General features: G+C 35.4%; 1 protein-coding gene across 1 annotated transcript; it reads left to right on the forward strand.

The window, feature by feature from the left end:
* Nucleotides 1–3,291: 3,291 nt before the first annotated feature.
* Nucleotides 3,292–20,484, forward strand: LOC110811472 (Exostosin family protein). The gene is made up of 5 exons (XM_022037989.2): nt 3,292–3,484; nt 4,720–5,187; nt 5,464–5,594; nt 18,934–19,282; nt 19,449–20,484. Exons 2-5 carry the CDS (start codon nt 4,741–4,743, stop codon nt 20,136–20,138), a joined length of 1,617 nt encoding a protein of 538 aa, XP_021893681.1. The 5' UTR covers nt 3,292–3,484; nt 4,720–4,740; the 3' UTR covers nt 20,139–20,484.
* The last annotated feature ends 428 nt before the right edge of the window (nt 20,485–20,912 follow it).

A 20,912-nucleotide genomic window follows, 5' to 3' on the forward strand; every position in this document is an offset into this window, starting at 1 on the left:
TAGCGACGAAATTAAAAATAAGTTTAGGAAGAATGGGTGAAAATTTGAGTTTGAGGGGTGTTTTTTTAAAAAAAATTAAAAACAGCAAGTCAAAGTGCAATTAGAAAAAGTTCGGTTATGTAGGACCACCCAGTCAGCAGCCTCAACGAACTAAAGTGCACAGCGTGGCCAAGCGTACTAACGTTGGCGCCACGCGGGAGGCAACGCTGGTGATTCGCGTGCCCTACGATCAGACGGCCTAGGATCTATCCCGCGCGCGTGGACGGTTCGGATCCGCTTCTCCCTTGGGCGCGATCGAACGGTCGAGATCAAATGTGATGAATGGTTCAGATTTATTTTCTCTTTAGGCGCGATCGAACGGTCGAGATTAAATGCAATGAACAGTCCGGATTCGTTTCCCCTTTAGGCACAATTGGACGGATGAGATCGATCATGTTGGACAGTCCAGATTAACGCGGAATAGGTATAAATATTTCGCATCACACAGAACCCGAACCCTAGCTGCCAGCTCCCCTCGCCCGAAAAGAAGAACCAGACACTGAAGAAGGAAGCCGACCGCTGACTGTTGCTGCACCATAGCCACTCCTGAACAATAAAAAAGGTAAAAATTCTCATACCCGCTCGGAATTCGATTCCGAGCACCCCTGTGACCATATCAAAGCAAAATAAATAGTGGGTTAGCTGAAACCACGGACAAAGCCTGACGGGGTCGTGGCAGCCCAAAACCCACAACATCCTCCGATGAGCCCCTTATCAATTCCCGTTTCGTGTGATTTTTTTCACTATTCTGTTTTCTGCAGGTTGACTAAATGAGGAATCCCAGTCGCGAAGGAGAGCCGGCGGAGCTGCTGTATCCGGAAACCCCACTACCGGTAAGTTTCAGTTTTTTGATTTTTTTTTTGCTAACCGAAGCTTCCTAATGTATTTTTTTGCAGGGATATGTGTAAGGTCAGCAAAAACTAGCCTAAACCGGCCGAAAACATCCAGGCCGAGGTAAACCATCGCTGTGCCGGAATTTTGAAATTAGCTTGAAGGGATTTTTAACACTGATTTTAGATTTTGGGGTATTTTTTAGATACGTGGAGCGTGTTTAATCTCTACAGAAAAATTCAAGAAATTTAGGGACCGTCAGAAGGCGCTGTAAAAAAGTACAGTGTTTCAGATACCGATTTGTGTAAGAATCTCTCACCTTATTTTCTATTTGGAATTGAAGGCTAAAAATTAATAATATGGTATTTTGTGAAATCTAAAAAACTTTGGGAATAATTACATGTCACTAATGGAGCTAGAACCGTTAGTTATTTATTTGTCATGTTTAACTTATTATTTACTTATACAACTTTAAATACATGATAATATATTGAAATAGTTAAATGATTCAGTTGTATTTCATTGATACATATATCGCTTGTTTTACATGATTACGGTTGATTGTGAAACGTAAAATTAATATATAGATGGAAAATTGCTTGATGATGTGAATTAATAAATGGTTATCTTACTGGATATCCTGAGATATGGTGGACAGAACGGGTACATAGAGAACCCTACCGTGAACATCACCTCATACCAGATAGGGTATCGAAGGATGATATTTTTAGCATTCATACCAGACAAGGTATGAAGACGGCTCGGTTCACCCTCATATCGAACGGGGTATCGAGGGATGACATTTTGGCACTCATACCGAATGGGGTATGGGGACGGCAGGATAATCGACAAGTTTGATATTAGGTTCACACGTAGGAGAACATCCCTATAGACCCCTAGAGGTATCAATAAGCAAATAAAAAAAAAATTGATATTCTTGCTCACTTATATAAGAGATCATAATGTAAATGAGTTGTTGTCTTTATAAGTTGATTTTAGAAATCTCATAACGGTAAATATGCAACAAATAGTTTTCCTTGTGATAAATGAACTTACTTAAATTAAGAGCTGCATTAGTTGTTTTATATTTTTTTTACCAACTTTCAGTTTTCGTATCGGTGAGTAGTGTGATATTCTTATTGTGTTAGTGTAACTTACCCCTATTAACCATTTCAGATTAAGAAGATCAAGATTAAGATCCTGATCAGTAGGAGGGCTGTGAGTAGATGTCCCTCGGATCCCATCAAGAGCTAGTGGAAGTTAACCTCCCACAATATTTATTTACTATTTTCACATGTTTATTTCATTTTTTTTATGCATCGTTATGAAAGGAACATTTTCGTTATCCTATTATGCATTTAAATTTATGTGTAAAGAATGTAAACTATAACGTTATTATATGCTTCCGCATTAAATTTATGAATTTATTTTTCTCCTAGTTCTGGACTATCTCAAACATAATCATTAACTTAGCCTTGAATGATTAGCGAGTTCATAGTAAGTCAATGAGTCTATCATATTTTTCATAAAAACTGAAATTTTCAATATTCACAAAAGAAAAAAGAAAAAGATAAATGATGATGTAAAAAAAAACCTATGTAATTGAGAACAAAAAAGCTGAAAGTAACACCCTGAGATTCTTGGATTTGACAATCTTTAAAAATGGTAAAGTGCAAGACCTTTTTAAAAGTGAAGAATATGGTGTGAACATCATAATAAGTTAAAAGAGTAATCAAGGCAATACGCCTGAGATTTTTATTTAACATAAATTTTCATTTTTTAAAAAAAAATACTTAAATAATTGATAAAACCACATCAATTAGTTAATTAATTTCTTAAATATAATGCCATGGGACCAAGGAAAAGGTTATTGGCCTCTGTGTGAGTAGAAAAAGGGAAGGGGAGGAAGAGGAAGAAGAGGGAGGAGACTAAAGAATGGATACTTTTAAGAAAAATTAGCCATTGTGGAAGAGGAAGAAGGAGAGAGTATGAGAAAATAGGTGTCACCGATTATTGTTATTTTTGTATTTTTTTAATTTCTACATTTAAATTTTTTTTATTAAAATATTATAATTATTTTTTAAAAATTAGATGTTATTTAGTGCTTTAAATAAAAAATATTCAATCAAATAATATCAAGTGTCAAATCTATCACAAGTGAAAATTATATTAGTAGATATAAACTAATACAAAATTTTTGAAAATAAAAACAAACAATAAGAGATTAAAAAAAAATTTATGAAGATTAAATTAAATAAAAAATATTAAAATAATATTTAGTCCTAAATATAACATCCAATTAAAATTTTATATTAAATTAAGGAAGTACTCTTGTTTTGTAAATAATATTCTTCCATAATAAAAAAACTATAATTTATTGTCACTCAATAATATATTTGAAGTCTATTAAAAAATAATAATTCAAAGCAGTGGCAGTTAACACAAGTCATAAGACCCGTTTCCTTCTGTTTCGCTTCGTTTTTTCTCTTCCTCCCTTAAACAGCATCTCTCTTCCATTTTTCTTACAATTCTTGATCGTTCATTTTCACTTGGCTTCTCCTCTCTACCTATCCCAGATTCATCCCTTCAATCCTCTCTTTATCTAAGAATTAAGGTATTTTAATCTTCTTATTTATTTTCAATTTCTTTCTGTTTTATCCCTAGAGTTAAATGCCTTACACAGTTGCATTAATTACTGAGATTCAGACACAAATTTCAATCTTTGTCTCTCTGATTCGGCTGTAAGATGATGATCTTCTGTTCATGGCATTAATTAGTTGAAATACACACATACACACACACATGCAAATATTTACTGATGCATGCTTCATGCTTCCATGGCGGGAAGTTCATATAAAGTCCAGCTCATGGGTTAACAGTTTAACATCAGACAACTTCTAACCTAAGACGTTAGGAAATTGAAAGTGCTCAGTTCAAATTCCATTACAAATGGTTGCCTTAAAATTCTCACGCATATATTGAAATCCCGTGGAGAACATTGACAAATTCATTGAGTGTGATGAATTTCTCAACCGAAATGAGCAATGGGGTATGATACATTGTTATGCCTGCTAACTTCACTCTGAATTAATGACAACAGCAATAGAGAAGGTAGATATCTTTTAGTTAACCTTAGTGTAGATTTATAAATTTATTTCACATAAATTTTGAACTTGTTCCAAATATATCCTATCACATCTTAGTATCCTTGAATCTGAAAAACTGACAGTAACAGTGAAGTAAACTAAGATCAAGATGAAAGGAGTCAAAATACTCTTCACACGAGGCACGGATTGCAATCTCAAAATTAAGCTTGAACTTAGAAGAGAAGCAGAGGATGAAAACAAGTACTCCTAAAATCAACCTAATTGCAGTCCTGCACTATGTACTCTATTTACCTCACAACATTTGCTCCTTTGATCCTACTTTCTAATCTCATTTATTGCTGATACTAACAACTAATTTGTCTGATCTTATTAATGGATGTTGATTCTTGTTAGCAATGTTTTCCTCAGGATTTTTGGGCTATCATAGACAATTTAGTTTTGTCAATTAACAATAATATGAACTATATCAACATGTTTGATTGGATCTAATAATTTTGTGCTATAACACGATATAATTAATTTTGTAGTGGGATGTAAAATACGCTCTAATCAAATAAGATAAACAATTCTGATTATAAATTCTTCATGTGTTATTCAAGAGAACCAAACAAGCTACATGAAGGTGATCAACACAATATTCATATGATCTTTACAGCCCTTTCTTTTTTCATGTAAATGTTTACTTGATCGGTGAGGTTGAAATCATCCAGCTGGTTACTAAGCCATGAAGTATTCATTGCAGCACTTGGTTGAGGTTCTCCTGATGAAAGAAGAGTTGTGGTGTTGCCGAAGGTGCAAAATTAATTGGAGAAACTTGTTCCTTGCTGGGGCTATCTTGACAACAGCTGGTGTTATGCTTCAAACCCCTTCACTTCCTTCTTATCCATTGAACACATTGTTCATATCTCCATCTGAAACATTGATGCTATCATCTCATTCTTTCTTGAATGGTTCTTTACACACGACTAAGATTGTCACTGAGGCCAGGCTTGGAGAATTTCAAGTAATGCAAACTACTCCCACTCATGTTTCACCAATTAATTCATCTACTGGATTGACACAAGCTATGCCAGTCAAGGAAGAAAGAGGCAGAGTTTCTGAACTTAAAAGTTCTGTGCCTAGGAGAAGAAGGAAGAAAAGAAAGATAAACAATGACTTGAAGGTCATAGAACCCCCTTCTCCTCCTTCACATCTACCAACTCGTTTTGAGGTAAAGTAATCAAATTGATAATATGTATGTTGTTATTGCTGTTATTATCATAAGCTCGAACTAGCAACTAATATCATATAAGCTCGAACTACCAACTAACATTTTGATTATAACTTTGAGAAACTTACATCAACTAAATGTTAACATCTGACAAGTAAAAAATGAAGTGTTCACAATTTGGTTTGTAAACTCAACATTACTGTAACATTGTATTTTTTGTTTTCCCATAAAGTAAGAAGCTATTGACATTCTTAACATTGTGTCACCTATAACCAGAAATACATTTGGTCTTTTCCACCTGATGATGCTCTTGCTTATGCAAAAAAGGAGATTGAGCATGCTCCAGTTGTTACCAATGATTCGTATTTGCACGTGCCTTTGTTTCAGAATTTTTCTATTTTCAAAAGGTACTTCTCTTCATGCTTTGGCTCATGATGCTCATCCACAGTTGACAGTTGACAGTTGATATCATTCATGAAACCATATAAGATGTGTGTATTCATAAAACAATTGAACACGATTAAAGTAGTTTTCTAAAAGAACACTATAAAGGCATTTTAAAATTTTCAAACTCATTTCTTTGTTGTTAATTAATTCATATATTTTTATCAATAAGAAATATTTAAGTTAAAAAATGAAATTCAAAAAGTATTTTCATGTACATAACAAACCAATTTTTTTTTTTTTAATTTCTCTATTTAATTATTATGTGTTTTTTGTAATTGGTTCCTATTTTGCTAATGATTTATTCTTCTAATTAGCAGTAATACTTAACAAGTATAGTTTCCTTTTTCCTCTAGTTTCCCTTTTTATTTTTTAAATAATGCTTTTCCTTTTAGGATGGGAATTAGGAACACTGAATATGTTGTGTCTTTAAGTCGTAAGACATACACCTTTATTTCCTCGAAAAGTTCATGGAACTCCTGTCTAATTCCTTACTCTTCTTTGTGAATTCAAGGAATCTTGTGGATTTTAGGTCATACATCTAGCTTTGGACGATAGAGAAATACCCTTATAGGCTTGAACCATATTAAGCAAGTTTAATTTATGCTTTTGCTAAGTTAGCTTGGTAACAGGGTAACAGGGTCCGTTCTGGTATTCTAAGGGCTGAAAGCAAAGAAAATCATCTCCTCAAAAGATAATCATAGGAATGAGACACTGTTGGAACGAATATAAGTGCAAGATCAGGCAACCAAGATATTACTAGCAAACTTAGAAGGAATATGGACCAAAGTAGTAAATATAATACTGTACAACCGGTACAGACTAGTAGAGTATGTTAATAAACTATACTGCTATAGACCAATACTGTTAACTTTTGGAAAGGGTACATTTGCAATGATTTTGTTGGAGGATATAAGTAAAAATATGTCTTTGTATTTTAAGATTTCTTTTTCTTACACCTAAGGTTGTGTATTGCAAGGCTAAATTATTCAATAATAAATATTACATTCTATTCTTCCACATGGTATCAAAACTATAAAGAGAAAAGAAAATTCTCTTTAATTTTCAAACTCAATACGGTCTTAATTACCGGAGAAACTCTAAACCTACAATTGACCTCCACAGCCAAAACTCCTCCCAAAACTGGCCTTCATTGCTGGTCCTACATCTGGTCACTGCCCAGCTGTAATCCTGCTGCAAACAGCCATCGCGGCTTTGCTTTGTTTTCCGTCCTATATTCTGCTTTGTTTTTGCACAGATCTACTCTGTTCAGCGTTTTAATCTGGTCTGTTTCCAGGTACAACTCTGCTCCTTTTTGGCACTTGTTCTGCTATATTTTCATGCAGTTTTGCTCTTTTTTTAGCACTCTGTTTTTGCATGCAGTTCTGCTCTGTTTCAGGCCTTTCCTGCTCTATTTTTTCTGCTCCAATTTTCAATTGCAACTACTCTGTTTTCCAGCCTCTGCTGCACATCCTATATCTGGTTGCATCCTATCCTGCAGTGTGCCTTGCATTGCCGGCACCCTGTGGCCACTTCCTGACTGGTCTTCATAGCCGCAACTGGCCTTCATAGCTGCCACTAAGTCGCATAAAGCAGCGGCAACCAGCATTTGCAACACAGTTTGTTCCGGTTTGTTGCTTTATTTTGTTTCCATGCTGGTTTCCTGGACTACATTGCACCTGAGCTATTTGCTATCATGTCCAAGGTGACTTCAAAGTCCACAGGAAAATTCACTCTGGAAGAGACTAAGAGGCTAAATAATCTCCTTGTAACTCTAGAAAACTCACAGGTAACAATTCACTGGCGCATTTAGGCAAATTCCTTCTTTCTTATAGTATAAATGCCTCAAATAAATCCTTTATAAATTCTTGAATTATTTATTTAGGAGTCATAGATCATATAGTACATTCCTCACATAACTTTAGCATATATATTCCTTGTCCTAGTAACCGGAAAATAGCTAATTTATATGGTTTACTAACCACTACACCAAAGGTTAGAGATGTCGAGATTAGTCCCTCATTTATTCTTAGGAACATATTTCATGTTCCAAAGTTATCTACTAATCTTGTGTTTTATTAAGTTATCTTATTATATGAATTTTATGGTAACTTTTTTTCCTTTCACTGTATATTTCAAGACCAGAACTTAGGAATAATTACTGGCCGTACTAAAGTAAAGGACGAATCATATTTCTTAGAGGAACCTGAGTTACTTATTTCTCTTCTATCTGAACAACTTAACTCCAGTACTAACAAAAATTAGCTTTATCACTGAAGATTTCGGACACCCTTCTTTTTCGGTTCTTAAGGTTACATTTCCTCTTTGTCCAAAGGGTTAAATAGTGATAATTTGCATTGCGATATATGTGAACTTGATAAATATAGATGAGTAATCTTTCCTATCAATATTGCAAGAAGTTTTAAGATTAACTCATTTTGCTTTAATTCATAGTGATAATTGGGGACCATCTAACATTTCTAATATTGCAAGGGTTAGCTAGTTTGTCTTTTTCATTGATGATTGTACAATGTCACCTTGATATTTTTTTTCTAAATCCAAATACGATGTGAATCATGTCCTTCCAAACTTTCATAATATGTTCAAACCCAATTTAGAATTTGCATTAAAAAGTATAGAACTGATAATGTCAAAGATTTTTTTTAATCAAACACTCTTGTACGTTAACCTGGAAGGCGTAGCAGAAAAGAAAAGTATCCATTTACTTGTTGTAACTCAAACATTCCTTAAACAATACTTGGGGGAAGCTGTTCTTACAGCCACTTACCTTGTTAACGGAATACTATCAAGGGTTCTGGACTTAAAAAGATCCACAGGAATCCTTTCCAAGATCTTCCCAGAAGTCAGTATCACCTACATCAACGTCATAGAAGGAAACTGGATCCAAGAGCTCTTAAATGTGTTTTTGTGGGATACTCTTTAACTGAAAATGTTACAAGTGTTACTATCCCTCAACTAAAAAGTTCTATATTTATGCAGATGTTGCATTTATTGAATTTAGTCCTATTCTGGTCTCTTTATATTCGAGAGGGAGACTGTAGTAAAAGATAACACAAAGACCTGCTTCTTCTTGACTACCCTTATTGTCACCATCACAAGTAACTATATCTCCTCAATGACCTCAAAATCCAAAAAATCAGCCAGAGCTAGAATCAGTGCAAAACCAAAAAAAAAAAAAAAAAAAACTGAACCAAGAAAACGACCGAGCATCATTAACCTTATATAAACCAAGGTTTATCATGTGTACTTGAAAAAGAAACTAGATTCTGAATCAAAGCAGGTCTAAGTAGCGGACTTGAGTTCTGGAAAAGTGACGTAACTTTTGATAATTTCTGATATAATATTGATGTGCTCATTGCAATTTGTAAAGAAACTATTGAAGGAACTACAAAATGTACTAAACATCCACTATAACCACTTTTAAAATTTGTATTTTTGAAAAATGTTCATCTCACAGAAGCTTTCTTACGAGTTGAAATACTGTGTCTATTTTTACTGTATTATCTAAAACATTATCTTGTGAAAAATGAAAAATCTATGAATATAGAAATGCAGGCATTAGAAAAGAACTAAATATAAGAGACGGTGATCTACCCCAAGGAAAAAGGCCAATGGGATAAAATGAGTGTTCATATAGAGTACATAATTGATAGTACTATAGGAAGATATAAAGCCCGATTAGTGACCAAGAGGTACACGCAGACCTGGTATAGACTATCAAAAAAATTTTACACCTGTTGCCAAATAGGAACACATTCTACGTGTGACTGACAACTTCAAAATTTGATGTGAAAAATGTCTTCTTATATAAACACTTCTAGAAAAAAAGTATATATATATATATATATACATGGAGAATCCTATGGGGTTCACTGACATAAGTAGGAACCAATATGGTATACAAACTTAAAAAGATTGTGTGGATTGAAGCAATTACATAAAGCCTGGAAGATTTGCAAAAGTAATGTTAGCTATGAGATACAGACAAAGTCAAGCAGACTATGCACTTTTTATTAAGAAGTTAGATTCAAGATTAGTCACAGCTCTATTTGTGTACATCACTGTGACATGAAATAATGAGAATGAGAAATTAGCACCCAAGCAATATCTGAAAAAGGAATTTTAGATAAAAGAATTAAGAAGACAAATACTTCATAGGAATTGAGACAGCTCACTCGGATTAAGGAATCTTCATCTCTCAACAAAAATACTTTAGTGATCTTTTGAGAAATACATGTAAGCTAGCATGCAAGTTTCCAAGGAAGCCAGTAGACTCCAACCACAAGCTACTTGGCAGAAGAAGATATGGTTGTCAATAGGGAGATGTATAAGAGATTAATTGGGAAACTTTTTTATCTTTCATGTACAAGGTTGGACATTGTTTTTACAGTAAGTTTAATAAGCTAGTTCATGCACCATCCCAAAGAAATATACCTACAGGAAGCATATAGAGTATTGCACTATTCGAAAGAAACCCCGAAAAAGGCATACTGTTCAAAACTAATACAGGACTGATACTGGAAGCTTGTACTAATGCTGACTATGCTGGGTCAGTAATGGATAAAAGATCTATCATGCGGTACTGTACTTTTCTTGGAGGAAATCTCGTTGCATGGAGAAATAAGAAACAAAATGTGATGGCAAAATCAAGGACAGAATCATAATTTAGTAATAGTACAAGAGATATGCAAGCTGTTATGGTTAAAAATTATCTTGGAAGATTTGAAGATTAAGTGGGATGATTCGATGAGACTTTAAGATGACAATAAATTTGCAAACTCTACATGCCCTCCAACTCTTAACTTGCATATATGCATACCGAATGCTTAAGCAACCTTACATTTCAAACAATCATTACCAAACTAGGAATAGACAATGCATATTGACTAGCTTGAGGGAGAGCATTGCAAAGTGTATATTTGTTATGTCTTGGTAGAAGGGTATCTTAGTAAAAATATATCTATGTAATTAATTTTAGAACTTTATTTTCTTACACCTATAGAGGTAAGTTATTCAATAATAAACATCACATTCTATTTTTCCACACTAATAAGAGTTGGCACCAATAAAAAATGTGATCGAAGGCAAGTTGAACATGGACAACGTAGGCAAAAGTCATGCTCAATATCTCATGATGATTATAGAAGAACCTAGGAGCAACCAACAACCACAAGCTTGGGATAATATTTATGTAGGAAAACCTAGGGGTTACCACAAAGGAGATGTAATTCCACTCAGGGGAATAGACATATCAAATCAAGACAGAGATTCCTTCTTACACTGGGAGCCAAGACATTGAAGGTTTCCTTGGTTGTGGGAAGTTGAACAATTTTTCAACATGATAGAAATTTTTGAAGACCAGAAAGTACCAATTGTGTCTTACAAACTAAGAGGAACTATTTAAGCTTGATGGAAAAACCAACAGCATAATTTTACATGGGAACTTCCTGTAAGAGATAACAGATGTTAATCGGAAAACTTTTTTCCCTCTGATCATGAAAAATTATTCCATAACTTCATGTAGAGGAAGCGAACAATAGCTTAATACACTTAAAAATTTTAAGATTACAGACATGGAGAGAAACTGTTGACCAACAGGTTGCATGGTAAATTCAAGGCTCAAAATACAAAATGAAAATTTGGATTGTGAAGAAGGCGAACCAATTGGATTTCCTTTTCAAAGAATTCTTCTTCACCTAAAAGGGAAGACTTTGCCAAACATTGCAAATTTTTTAAGTTGGGTGCAAGATTAATCAATAGGTTACAAATTTGTAGTTTATGTTGCAAGTATCTAAAGCATTGACAGATTATCTATAGTTATTAACAGAATCTCATCTTGCACTACACACTGTTGGATTGATCAAAAAGGGCCTAGCATTAGATAACAAAAATTTTTCGCATGCATGTCTCCGTATGATGATTTTCTTTTAATAAAAAGAATAGTGTTAAATATAAGCATCAAGAAGGTACTACCCATATACAAAATTATTTATAAATCAGTAAGCATATCTACAACACTCCCAAATCCTCAATGGTATGAATAGGATACCCAAAAAACACAGAACCCAGGTGTTATAACCATCTGTCCCTAATCTTAGAGAACACCTTTTCCACCCTTTCAAAAACTCATTATTTCTCTCTTTTCAAATCACCAAAGAAAAAAGTAAGTGGAATGAGACCCACAATTTTTCTCCCCTTACAAATTCCCTCTCATGTCCAAATCTCATCCCTTACTGAGTCAGCAAAAACCCAGCTAATCCCCTGTAATCCATAACTTATATATAGGAAGACACCATAATAGAATATCATTACATTATTCTGCTTCTCTCTTACAAAGGTAACAACCATTTACCAAAGTTTTTCTCTTTTGTCATTAGTTTATCAATTATCAATATACACTCTCTTCTCGCTTCCCATGCAAAAACAAAAAAACAAAAAAACAATTCTTGGAGGATCATGAACCTTCCATATATGCTTAAATGGAAACCTGGCTTCACTTGTACCTTCATTTTCTACCAAGTGGTTATAGTAGGACTTAAGTGTGAACTCTCCCTTTTTAAGAGTTTCCATACCGGTTGATCATTATTGCCGTCAAGATTGACCAGTGAAAGTGATTGTAGCAGCGCCTGATATTCATCAACCTCCCAGCTGTCAAGGTTTCTTATCACGTTCACATCCTACTCCCTATTTCCTCAACCTTCTCTATATACCTCCTTAGTAGTAATATCCTTGAACCAAGCATATGATAGATTTATGAGGACAAAATTACATGTGATGTGCTTGACAATTTGCCATGTGTTCTTGGGTCGACAATGAAAATTTGATGCATTACCACTCATAAGGGTGTGGAAAATATGTATTGGTTCTATTTGCATGATGAAGCTCACCCAAAATACTTAAAGTGGTAGGACCAACTTTTTTGTCGTGGCTGCATATGAATGCGAGTTTATTAGAGATGGCTAAGAAGTCAAAGAAATTTTTGCTTTGTTGTAAACAGGAAAGAAGATCATGAGCATGAGATTCCTAGACAAGTACAATCTCTATTTAATGATTTAAAATTGTAGCTAATGAACCAAGCCACCTATGACCTCTGTGCAACATTCAGCATTAGATACACTTGATTCCTAGATCTCGATGACCTAATTTGCCCTATTATTACATGAGTCATAAGGAAGAAGAGATTTGAAGCATAAGATAGAAACATTACTTGAGGGGACATGTTTGATATAGCAATAGCCCATACGCAGTACCTGTTTTGCTAGTGCCAAAGAAAGATGGGAACTGGCGTGTGCATGTTGGTAGCTGATCCATTAATGAATCACATTCTAATATTGATTTAAGAAGTGGATAGTACAGAAAATGATATTCAAGACAAAGGAACGCCCTTAAGAACTTTTATGCCTTTAATAAATCGGGTTTTATTTGTAGATCTATTGTGGTTTACTTTGATGAATTGTTGATTTGTAACCATATTTACAAAGATGCAATATCTGCACAATGTATTAACAGTGTTATAAAAGAATGAGTTTATGTCAACCTGAAAAAGTTCAGCTTTATGAAAAATCAACTAATCTTTCTGGTTAAGCAATAGGTGCTGAAGAAATACATGTTGAGGATAGAAAATACATACTATCCAGAATTGGCCTATTCCAACAACTACTATTGAACTTGTAACTGTCATGGTCTTGTCACTTTTTATTGTAGATACATGGCCAATTTTAGCAGTATTGTTGCCCCTATTACTGATTGTTTAAAGAAATGAAAGTTTCAATGGTCCATATCAATGGCTGAAAGCTTTAGAAACACTAAGAAGAAATTAAATACTATGCACGTCTTAGCTCTACCAAATTTTGAAAAAACAAAAGGAATTAAAATATGATATTAGTGAAGTAGGAACAGGTTGCTCTCAGAGGGTTAACTGATAGCATTTTTTCATGAGAAGTTAAGCAAAGAACGCCAGAAGTGGTTGATTTACAAACAAGAGTTGAATGCTGTGATCTGAGCCCTTAAGACTTAGGTGAGATAGCCTATCTGATGTCAGTTTGTGATTTTCATTGATCATTAATTACCAGACTATTTTAATATTCAAAAGAATTTGAGCAAATGGATGCATGCCTTTTGGCCTGCCTATATAGGGAAGTTTCAATATACCATCAAACACTTGTTCAAGATACACAAGTATTGCAAACCAACTCTATCACAATGAGCGCTGAGGTGGAGTGAATTGAGTGTTTGAAAGAGCTGTATGAGAACAATGAAGATTTAGACAGGTATGGGATAAGTATAGTAGCTGACATTATATAGGTGATTATCTTGTACAAGATGGTTTTTTATTCAAAGGTAACTCGTTATATCTTAAACATCCTTGCGAGAAAAGGTTATTCAATAGATACATGTTGGTGGACTTAGAGGGTATCTAGGTCAAGATAAAACCATGTGATACCAGTGGTTGCAACTAAATGAAGAATTCGATACAATTCTATATAGCTGCTCTACTTCCTAAGTCGCTAAAAGACAAGTGCAGAACACAGGATTATACATGTCTTTACCTCTATGTGTAGATCCTTGGGAAGTTATTTTAATGGATTTTGTGCTTCGATTCCCTAAGACACAGAAAGGGTGGATTCTATTTTTGTAGTTGTGGACAGTTTTTGAAAATGGCATGCTTTGTTCTATCTCGATGGACTAGTGAGGTTATACATCTCAGAAAGTTATTTCTTCAAGAAATCGTGAGGTTGCATGGAGTAGCGAGATCTATGACTTCTGTTAGAGATTCCAAAACTTTATCATGGTTTTGAAAAACTTTATGTTGTTCCTTTGGTAAAAAATTTTCGATTTAGTAATATTGTTCATCCTCAAATGGGTGGAAAGACTGAGGTAGTTTATCAAACTTTGGAAAATCTAATCTGTTGCATTTGTAATAACAAACTAAAGCAGTGGGATCAAGCTCAGGCAGAATTTTCCTAAAATAGTTGTTCATTTTTCAATTAGAAGATCACCATTGAGAAGTGTGTATACCAAGAGTCCCTTGACTGGTGCTATATTTATTGGAGCTGTCAGACGTACATCATGTAGTAGCTAGAAATATGATAGATCAGTATTAATTAACCATGGTGGAAGTTCAAAATTGAATAGAGTAGTCAAATGGTTGGTATAAAGCTGTTGTAGACAAACAAAAGGTTCCTAAGGTATCCAATGTTGGAGACTAAATCATGGTCTATCTGCAAAAAGAGAGATTTGATGTTGGCTCTTATGACAAATTGTAACCAAATGTACATGGAGAATTGAAGGTTTTGCCGAAAATCAAGAAGTCCTACCTAGTTGATCTTCTCGGTAATATGACAATATCCAGACCTTCTATGTTATAGATCTCTATGAATATTTTCCTCCAGAGGAGCCTTTAAATCCATAATTAGCTCCAGAGTTAGTTCTTTCCTAAGTAGAGGGGAATTATTCAAACAAGTAACTTATAGAAGTTTCCTTTTATTTTTTTTCCTGATTAGTTATTATGTGTTTTTTCTAAGTAGTTCCTACTTAGTTATTGATTTATTTTCCTAATTAGTAGTATTTAATAGTATAGCTCTTTCCTCTCTAGTTTTCTTTTTCTAGTTATTCTTTTCCTTTTAGGATGAGCATTAGGAACCCTATAAATATGCAAGGTCTCTTGGCTATTAGATACACGCTTATACTTGACTTCATTAATGAAAGTCTAGAGGGCTTCTCTCTTCTTTATCCATCTTTTTGATTCCAAGAGTTAATTTTCTTATTCTAAAAAATCCTAGTGATGTAACGGCCCCGGAAATTTTAAATGAAATATGTGTATTAAAAATGTCAAATGCGGAAGCGAAGTCAAAATTTCGATTAACATTCCTTACACTAAAACCAAAAACGTGCTCAAAATATAAAAGATCAAACTAACTAAAAGAGAGACTCGAAAGTAAAAGCTTTGAATATGACTATGGAGTCTTTAAGCGTCCCTTTTGTCGTCTTCCTGCGGGACGGGCTCGGGAACAATGTCTTCCTAATCTGAAATGATTAAATAAGGGATGAGCTACACTAGCCCAGTAAAGACATCACGATATCTCACCGTCACGTAGGTAAAGGTGGGTAGAAAACACAAAAAGACCAATGGAGCATGATTTGCAACAAATCCTTTTATTAATAATAAAACCTTTACCATCCACTTACCTCGGTGAAATTCATAAAACAATATACAAAAGCAATAATATTATCATTATCATGAAATCATATAAACTGTATAACATAATACTTATCACGCCTTTTGTAATTCAATCATTACACAACATATTTTCCTCATTTACCAGCCTACTAGTATCCATGGGGATCCATAGGGGTCCCGCTACCCGTTAACCCTTAACACTTGTAATCAGATTCCAGGGCCGTCCCCATACCCCGTCCGGTATAGGCGCTAAAACTATAAACCTCAATACCCCGTCCGGTATGAGGGTGAAACGGGCCGTCCCCATACCCCGTCCGGTATGGGCGCCAAAACACATAAGGTCCCCATACCCCGTCCGGTATGAGAGACCACAATCCCGGTAGGGTTTCCTACGGACCCGGTCCGTCCACCATCTCCCAGTATATCTAGTCAGGCTGACCACATTATACAATTATCAATCTACATAATCTTTCATTTTCCTTTTCCTCAGTCAGTATCATCAATTCACATACAAACAAGCAAAACAGTAATTTATGCCAAACAAGACAACATACAGCATTGGTTTCTCAGTCATTCAACCCATAATCAATAAAACAGTAAAATATGCACACGAAACAATGAAATGAAAACATCAGACCTCATACTGCATTTAAAACTGTAAAATATGCCAAATAACAGTTAACCGACAAACACACTAGACTCGGGCTCCATTAGCGACCTCAAGCAATTTCACACATTCGTTGATTCAAGAATTACCGTTTTATCATTATTGAACTTTAATACCGTGATAGGAAATAGGGTGAGGGGTCCTTACTCGTTTCGGGGTCCGAACACGGCTTCACAGTGCGCGTACAGGCTGTTCCTAATTTTCTCTGAATTTTTCCTAAGGAACTGAAACGCACTACTGGTACCTGCACGTGTTCCAAAAAATCCCAAATTAGGCCCAGGGCCCCTTTTTGGCCAATATCGCAATTCCGGCACGGTGGCTCCGCCGTGCTCCGGCGACGGCGATCCGCCTCGGGTTGGCCGTTTTCGGCCGTTTCCGCCACACTTGCATCGGTCCCTGCGATAAAACAACCCTAAGGCCCTCGGGGGGGCCAAAAAATTACGGAAAACCGAAGCTTACCGGCGGCGGTGCTCTCGGGTGCGGCGGCTCTCCGGTGAGGTTCGTGTTTTGGTGATTCGGCTCCGATCAACCTGTAGAGAAAAGAATGATGATCACGGTGATGTAAAAATTGCATCAAACGGAGGCCGGGAAGGGCCTCATCGGAGGCAAAAATCGAGGAGGGGCGCGGCGGCGCCGCTGGGTTTCGGCCATATTTTTCGGCCGTTTGGTCAGGATTTTGGCTCCGATTTGGCCACAGGGGAAATCAGCGTGGAAAAACGAGTCGGAGGTATGAAATTTACCTCGATCGGCGGTCGGAAATCTCCCCGGTGCGGCGGCGGGTGGCGGCAGCCGGCTTCTCCGGCGTCTGGTTTGTCTTCTCCGGCGAGGGCAGGCGGCTAGGGTTTTTGTGGTCAGGTGTGAGGGTTCTATTTATACCCTTTTGCCTTTTGATCTCAGCCGTCCATTTTGATTTAATCTGGACCGTCCGTTTTTGATTGAATCTGGGCCGTCCATGCGATTGCATCTGGGTCGTCCGTGCGCACGCTTAATCTAGGTCGTCCGATTGTGCGTACACGGATCGCCAACGTGGCCCGTCCCCGGTCGACGTGGTCTTGCCACGTGGCAGGTCCTGGTTGGCCAGGACTGCTGACTGGGTCTGCTGACGTGGCTGCTGACGTGGCGCTCTCTTTTTTTTTCTTTTGTTTTTTTTTAAACTTAATAAAAATAATTAATAATAAAATAACAAAATTTTCCAATTTTCCGGACATTACAAGTGAAGTTTAGGACATGTCTAGTTTGGATGATAACAAAATGTTCTGGTAAGCTTGAACAGTATCAAGAGATTTATTTATGCTTCAAAACATGTCAAAATGCAACACAAGTACATCCATCCTACTCATCACATGTCCATCCTAGTTGCTAATTAGATTACAGAGGCCATCATCATGAAAAAATGAGAACTTAATTGATCATTGTGTGACCCTACTCTTGGCTAAGCATACATGGGTAGTTGAGAGTAGACTTTGCCTTAGCTGTTCGGTGTTAATGGTACAAAGAGTAGTCCTCTTGCATATATTTTTCTATGCCAAAATCTATATGGAAAAAGAAAATTATGTATCAAATGAATTTTGCTTTAGTAATAATTTAACATCTACATTGGTGATGCATAAAGCATGTGTATATGTACATATGTGTGTCAATGATTCAGACAACTATGAGCAAATTACTCTGGTGAGTGGTGTGTCTTCTTTACTCATACAAAATCAATAAAAACTCTGTATTGTACATCATTTCTCTTCTTATTACATAATCATTATACCTTTCTGCAACTTTCTGTAATAACTGCCACAAAAATGCAAGCATGTGACAATCAACATAAATAAGTGCATCGCTTTGTATTCCCTTGTTGAAAAACTGTATAGTTTAAGTTAATTTTTTGAGCTATAAATTATTTCTTTTGCTTTAATAGTGTTATTATGTGTTCCTTGACTAAACCATGAGCAAAAGTCTTGCTAGTTGTTAAATGGTGAAGCAAAAAAAGATTGACATGATACTATACTTTAGGCATTTTATAGCCGTAATATATTGATTTCAATTTAGAAACAAGTTTACTCCAGTATCTTTTGCAAGGTTTTGCATGGGATTGGGGTTGCTTGTGAGTGAAAAATATTTCTAATTTCAAATTTTTCTTTCTGCTTACTGTAGGTTTGATCTCTCACAGTAAATCACACAAACTGAATCTTGTATTATCTTATGATATTATTATTTTATTCTTGATTGTCTTGTTATTTTATTGTTGCAGAACATATCAATTAGTGTTAGATTTAATGTTGTTCTACCGCTATACCTTTATTCCATTAACTCCATATTATATGGTTCTTTAAATTCTAGTTTCTCCAAGTTTGATATGACAAGACATTGGTTCCATACTCTCGGTTGTTTTGTTTTACATATATAAGATGTTGAAAACAATGGTGTTGTTCTATTGTGTCAGGAGTTATGAATTGATGGAACTAATACTTAAAGTTTACATCTATCCTGATGGGGCGAGGCCTATTTTTCATGTGCCTCACCTGATGGGTATTTATGCTTCTGAAGGGTGGTTTATGAAGTTAATGGAGGGAAACAAAAAATTTGTCACAAGGATTCCAGAAAAGGCACACTTATTTTATATGCCATACAGTGCACGGCAGCTGCAACAGGCACTTTATGTGCCTAACTCGCATGATTTGAGACCATTGTCAATCTTCCTGAGGGACCATGTGAATATGATTGCTGCCAAATACCCATTTTGGAATCGCACACATGGATCAGATCATTTTCTTGTTGCTTGCCATGATTGGGTATGTTAACTTTGTCTTCTGTCAATGAATAATAGATATCTAAGTTGATATGTATGTTTAAGATCCATGATTAACCTTTCTTTTCATAAATTTTTATTTGATTAACTTCAGTGTGCTATTTTCTCCTTTCCAGTTAACGTGTTCTCATATATCTACATTTGTACAGGGTCCTTACACTGTGACTGAGCACCCAGAACTACGTAGGAATGCCATAAAAGCTTTATGCAATGCAGACCTATCTGATGGGATTTTTGTTCCTGGAAAAGATGTTTCTCTTCCTGAAACTACCATAAGGAATCCAAGCAGACCTCTCCAATATATTGGTCATGGAAATAAAGTATCTCAACGTCCTATCCTGGCATTTTTTGCTGGGAACATGCATGGTAGGGTTCGGCCCAGGCTCCTCAAGTATTGGAGGGACAAAGATGAAGACATGAAAATTTATGGCCTTCTACCACTTCGAGTGTCGAGACAAATGTCTTATATTCAACACATGAAATCAAGCAAATATTGTATATGTCCCATGGGGTATGAAGTGAATAGCCCTAGGATAGTCGAAGCTATATATTATGAGTGCGTTCCAGTGATCATTGCTGATAATTTCGTCTTGCCTTTTAGTGATGTACTAGACTGGAGTACGTTCTCTGTGGTTGTGACCGAAAAGGATATTCCAAGACTGAAGGAGATTTTGTTGGCCATACCACTGAGAAAATATCTCAGGATGCAAGTCAATGTGAAGATGGTCCAAAGACATTTTCTTTGGAACCTAAGACCAATGAGATATGACTTGTTTCACATGATACTGCATTCAATTTGGTTTAGCAGACTCAATCAAGTTCAAATCCTCCATACGTGAAACTATTTACATTGAAAAAGTACTGAAAAGGGCCAGAAGACGAGCTGAAATTGTTTGACGAATCACAGGAGTAAAGCAGTTGCAGGGATTGGGAGGCGCAAATGATGATATAAGGAAGAAGGCAGCAGTATGTCTTATGTTTGAGCTAGTGTCATTTGAGAAATCAAGCTTCCTTTCAAAAGAAGTGCTCTAACACTTACCTACTTAAAAAAAAGTGCTCAAACACTTATATTGTGTTTTCTTTAAATGCTTATTGATGCAAATGAAATGATATTACTCATCAAAAAAGAAAACATAAAAAGATATTACTTCTTTATTATAATTTTTACTAATTTATTTTCTTTAATACTCGTTAGTAAGAATAAGAACTCAGAAATAAAAACTCATGTAAAAGTAGTGAAATGAGAGTGAATAGAAGTCTATATGCAATTATGGGTAATGCTTGAAATGCTCATAGATTGTTAGGTATGCAAGTTACTTTATTGTAATAACACAAGTAATATGCTTGCTAAATTGAGCTCTTTCTGACATTCAAAAATGATAAGTGCAATGATGACCACTATCCCTATTGGTTCAAGTGACTACAATAAACACGAGAGTGATGAATTGAAGTTTTCAAATTTTAATTTCTAACAAGTTAAAATATATAATAAACACAATTACCTAAATTTTTGATAAATAATAAATGGAACTTTATTTACTATAATTCACCAACAAGGAAATAAAACTTTATATACCAAGAAACTTAAAGGGAGTAAAAAAGAGAGAGTGGCA

Source organism: Carica papaya, chromosome 4, assembly GCF_054855325.1.
Source record: "Carica papaya isolate Zhongbai chromosome 4, ASM5485532v1, whole genome shotgun sequence".
NCBI lineage: Eukaryota > Viridiplantae > Streptophyta > Magnoliopsida > Brassicales > Caricaceae > Carica > Carica papaya.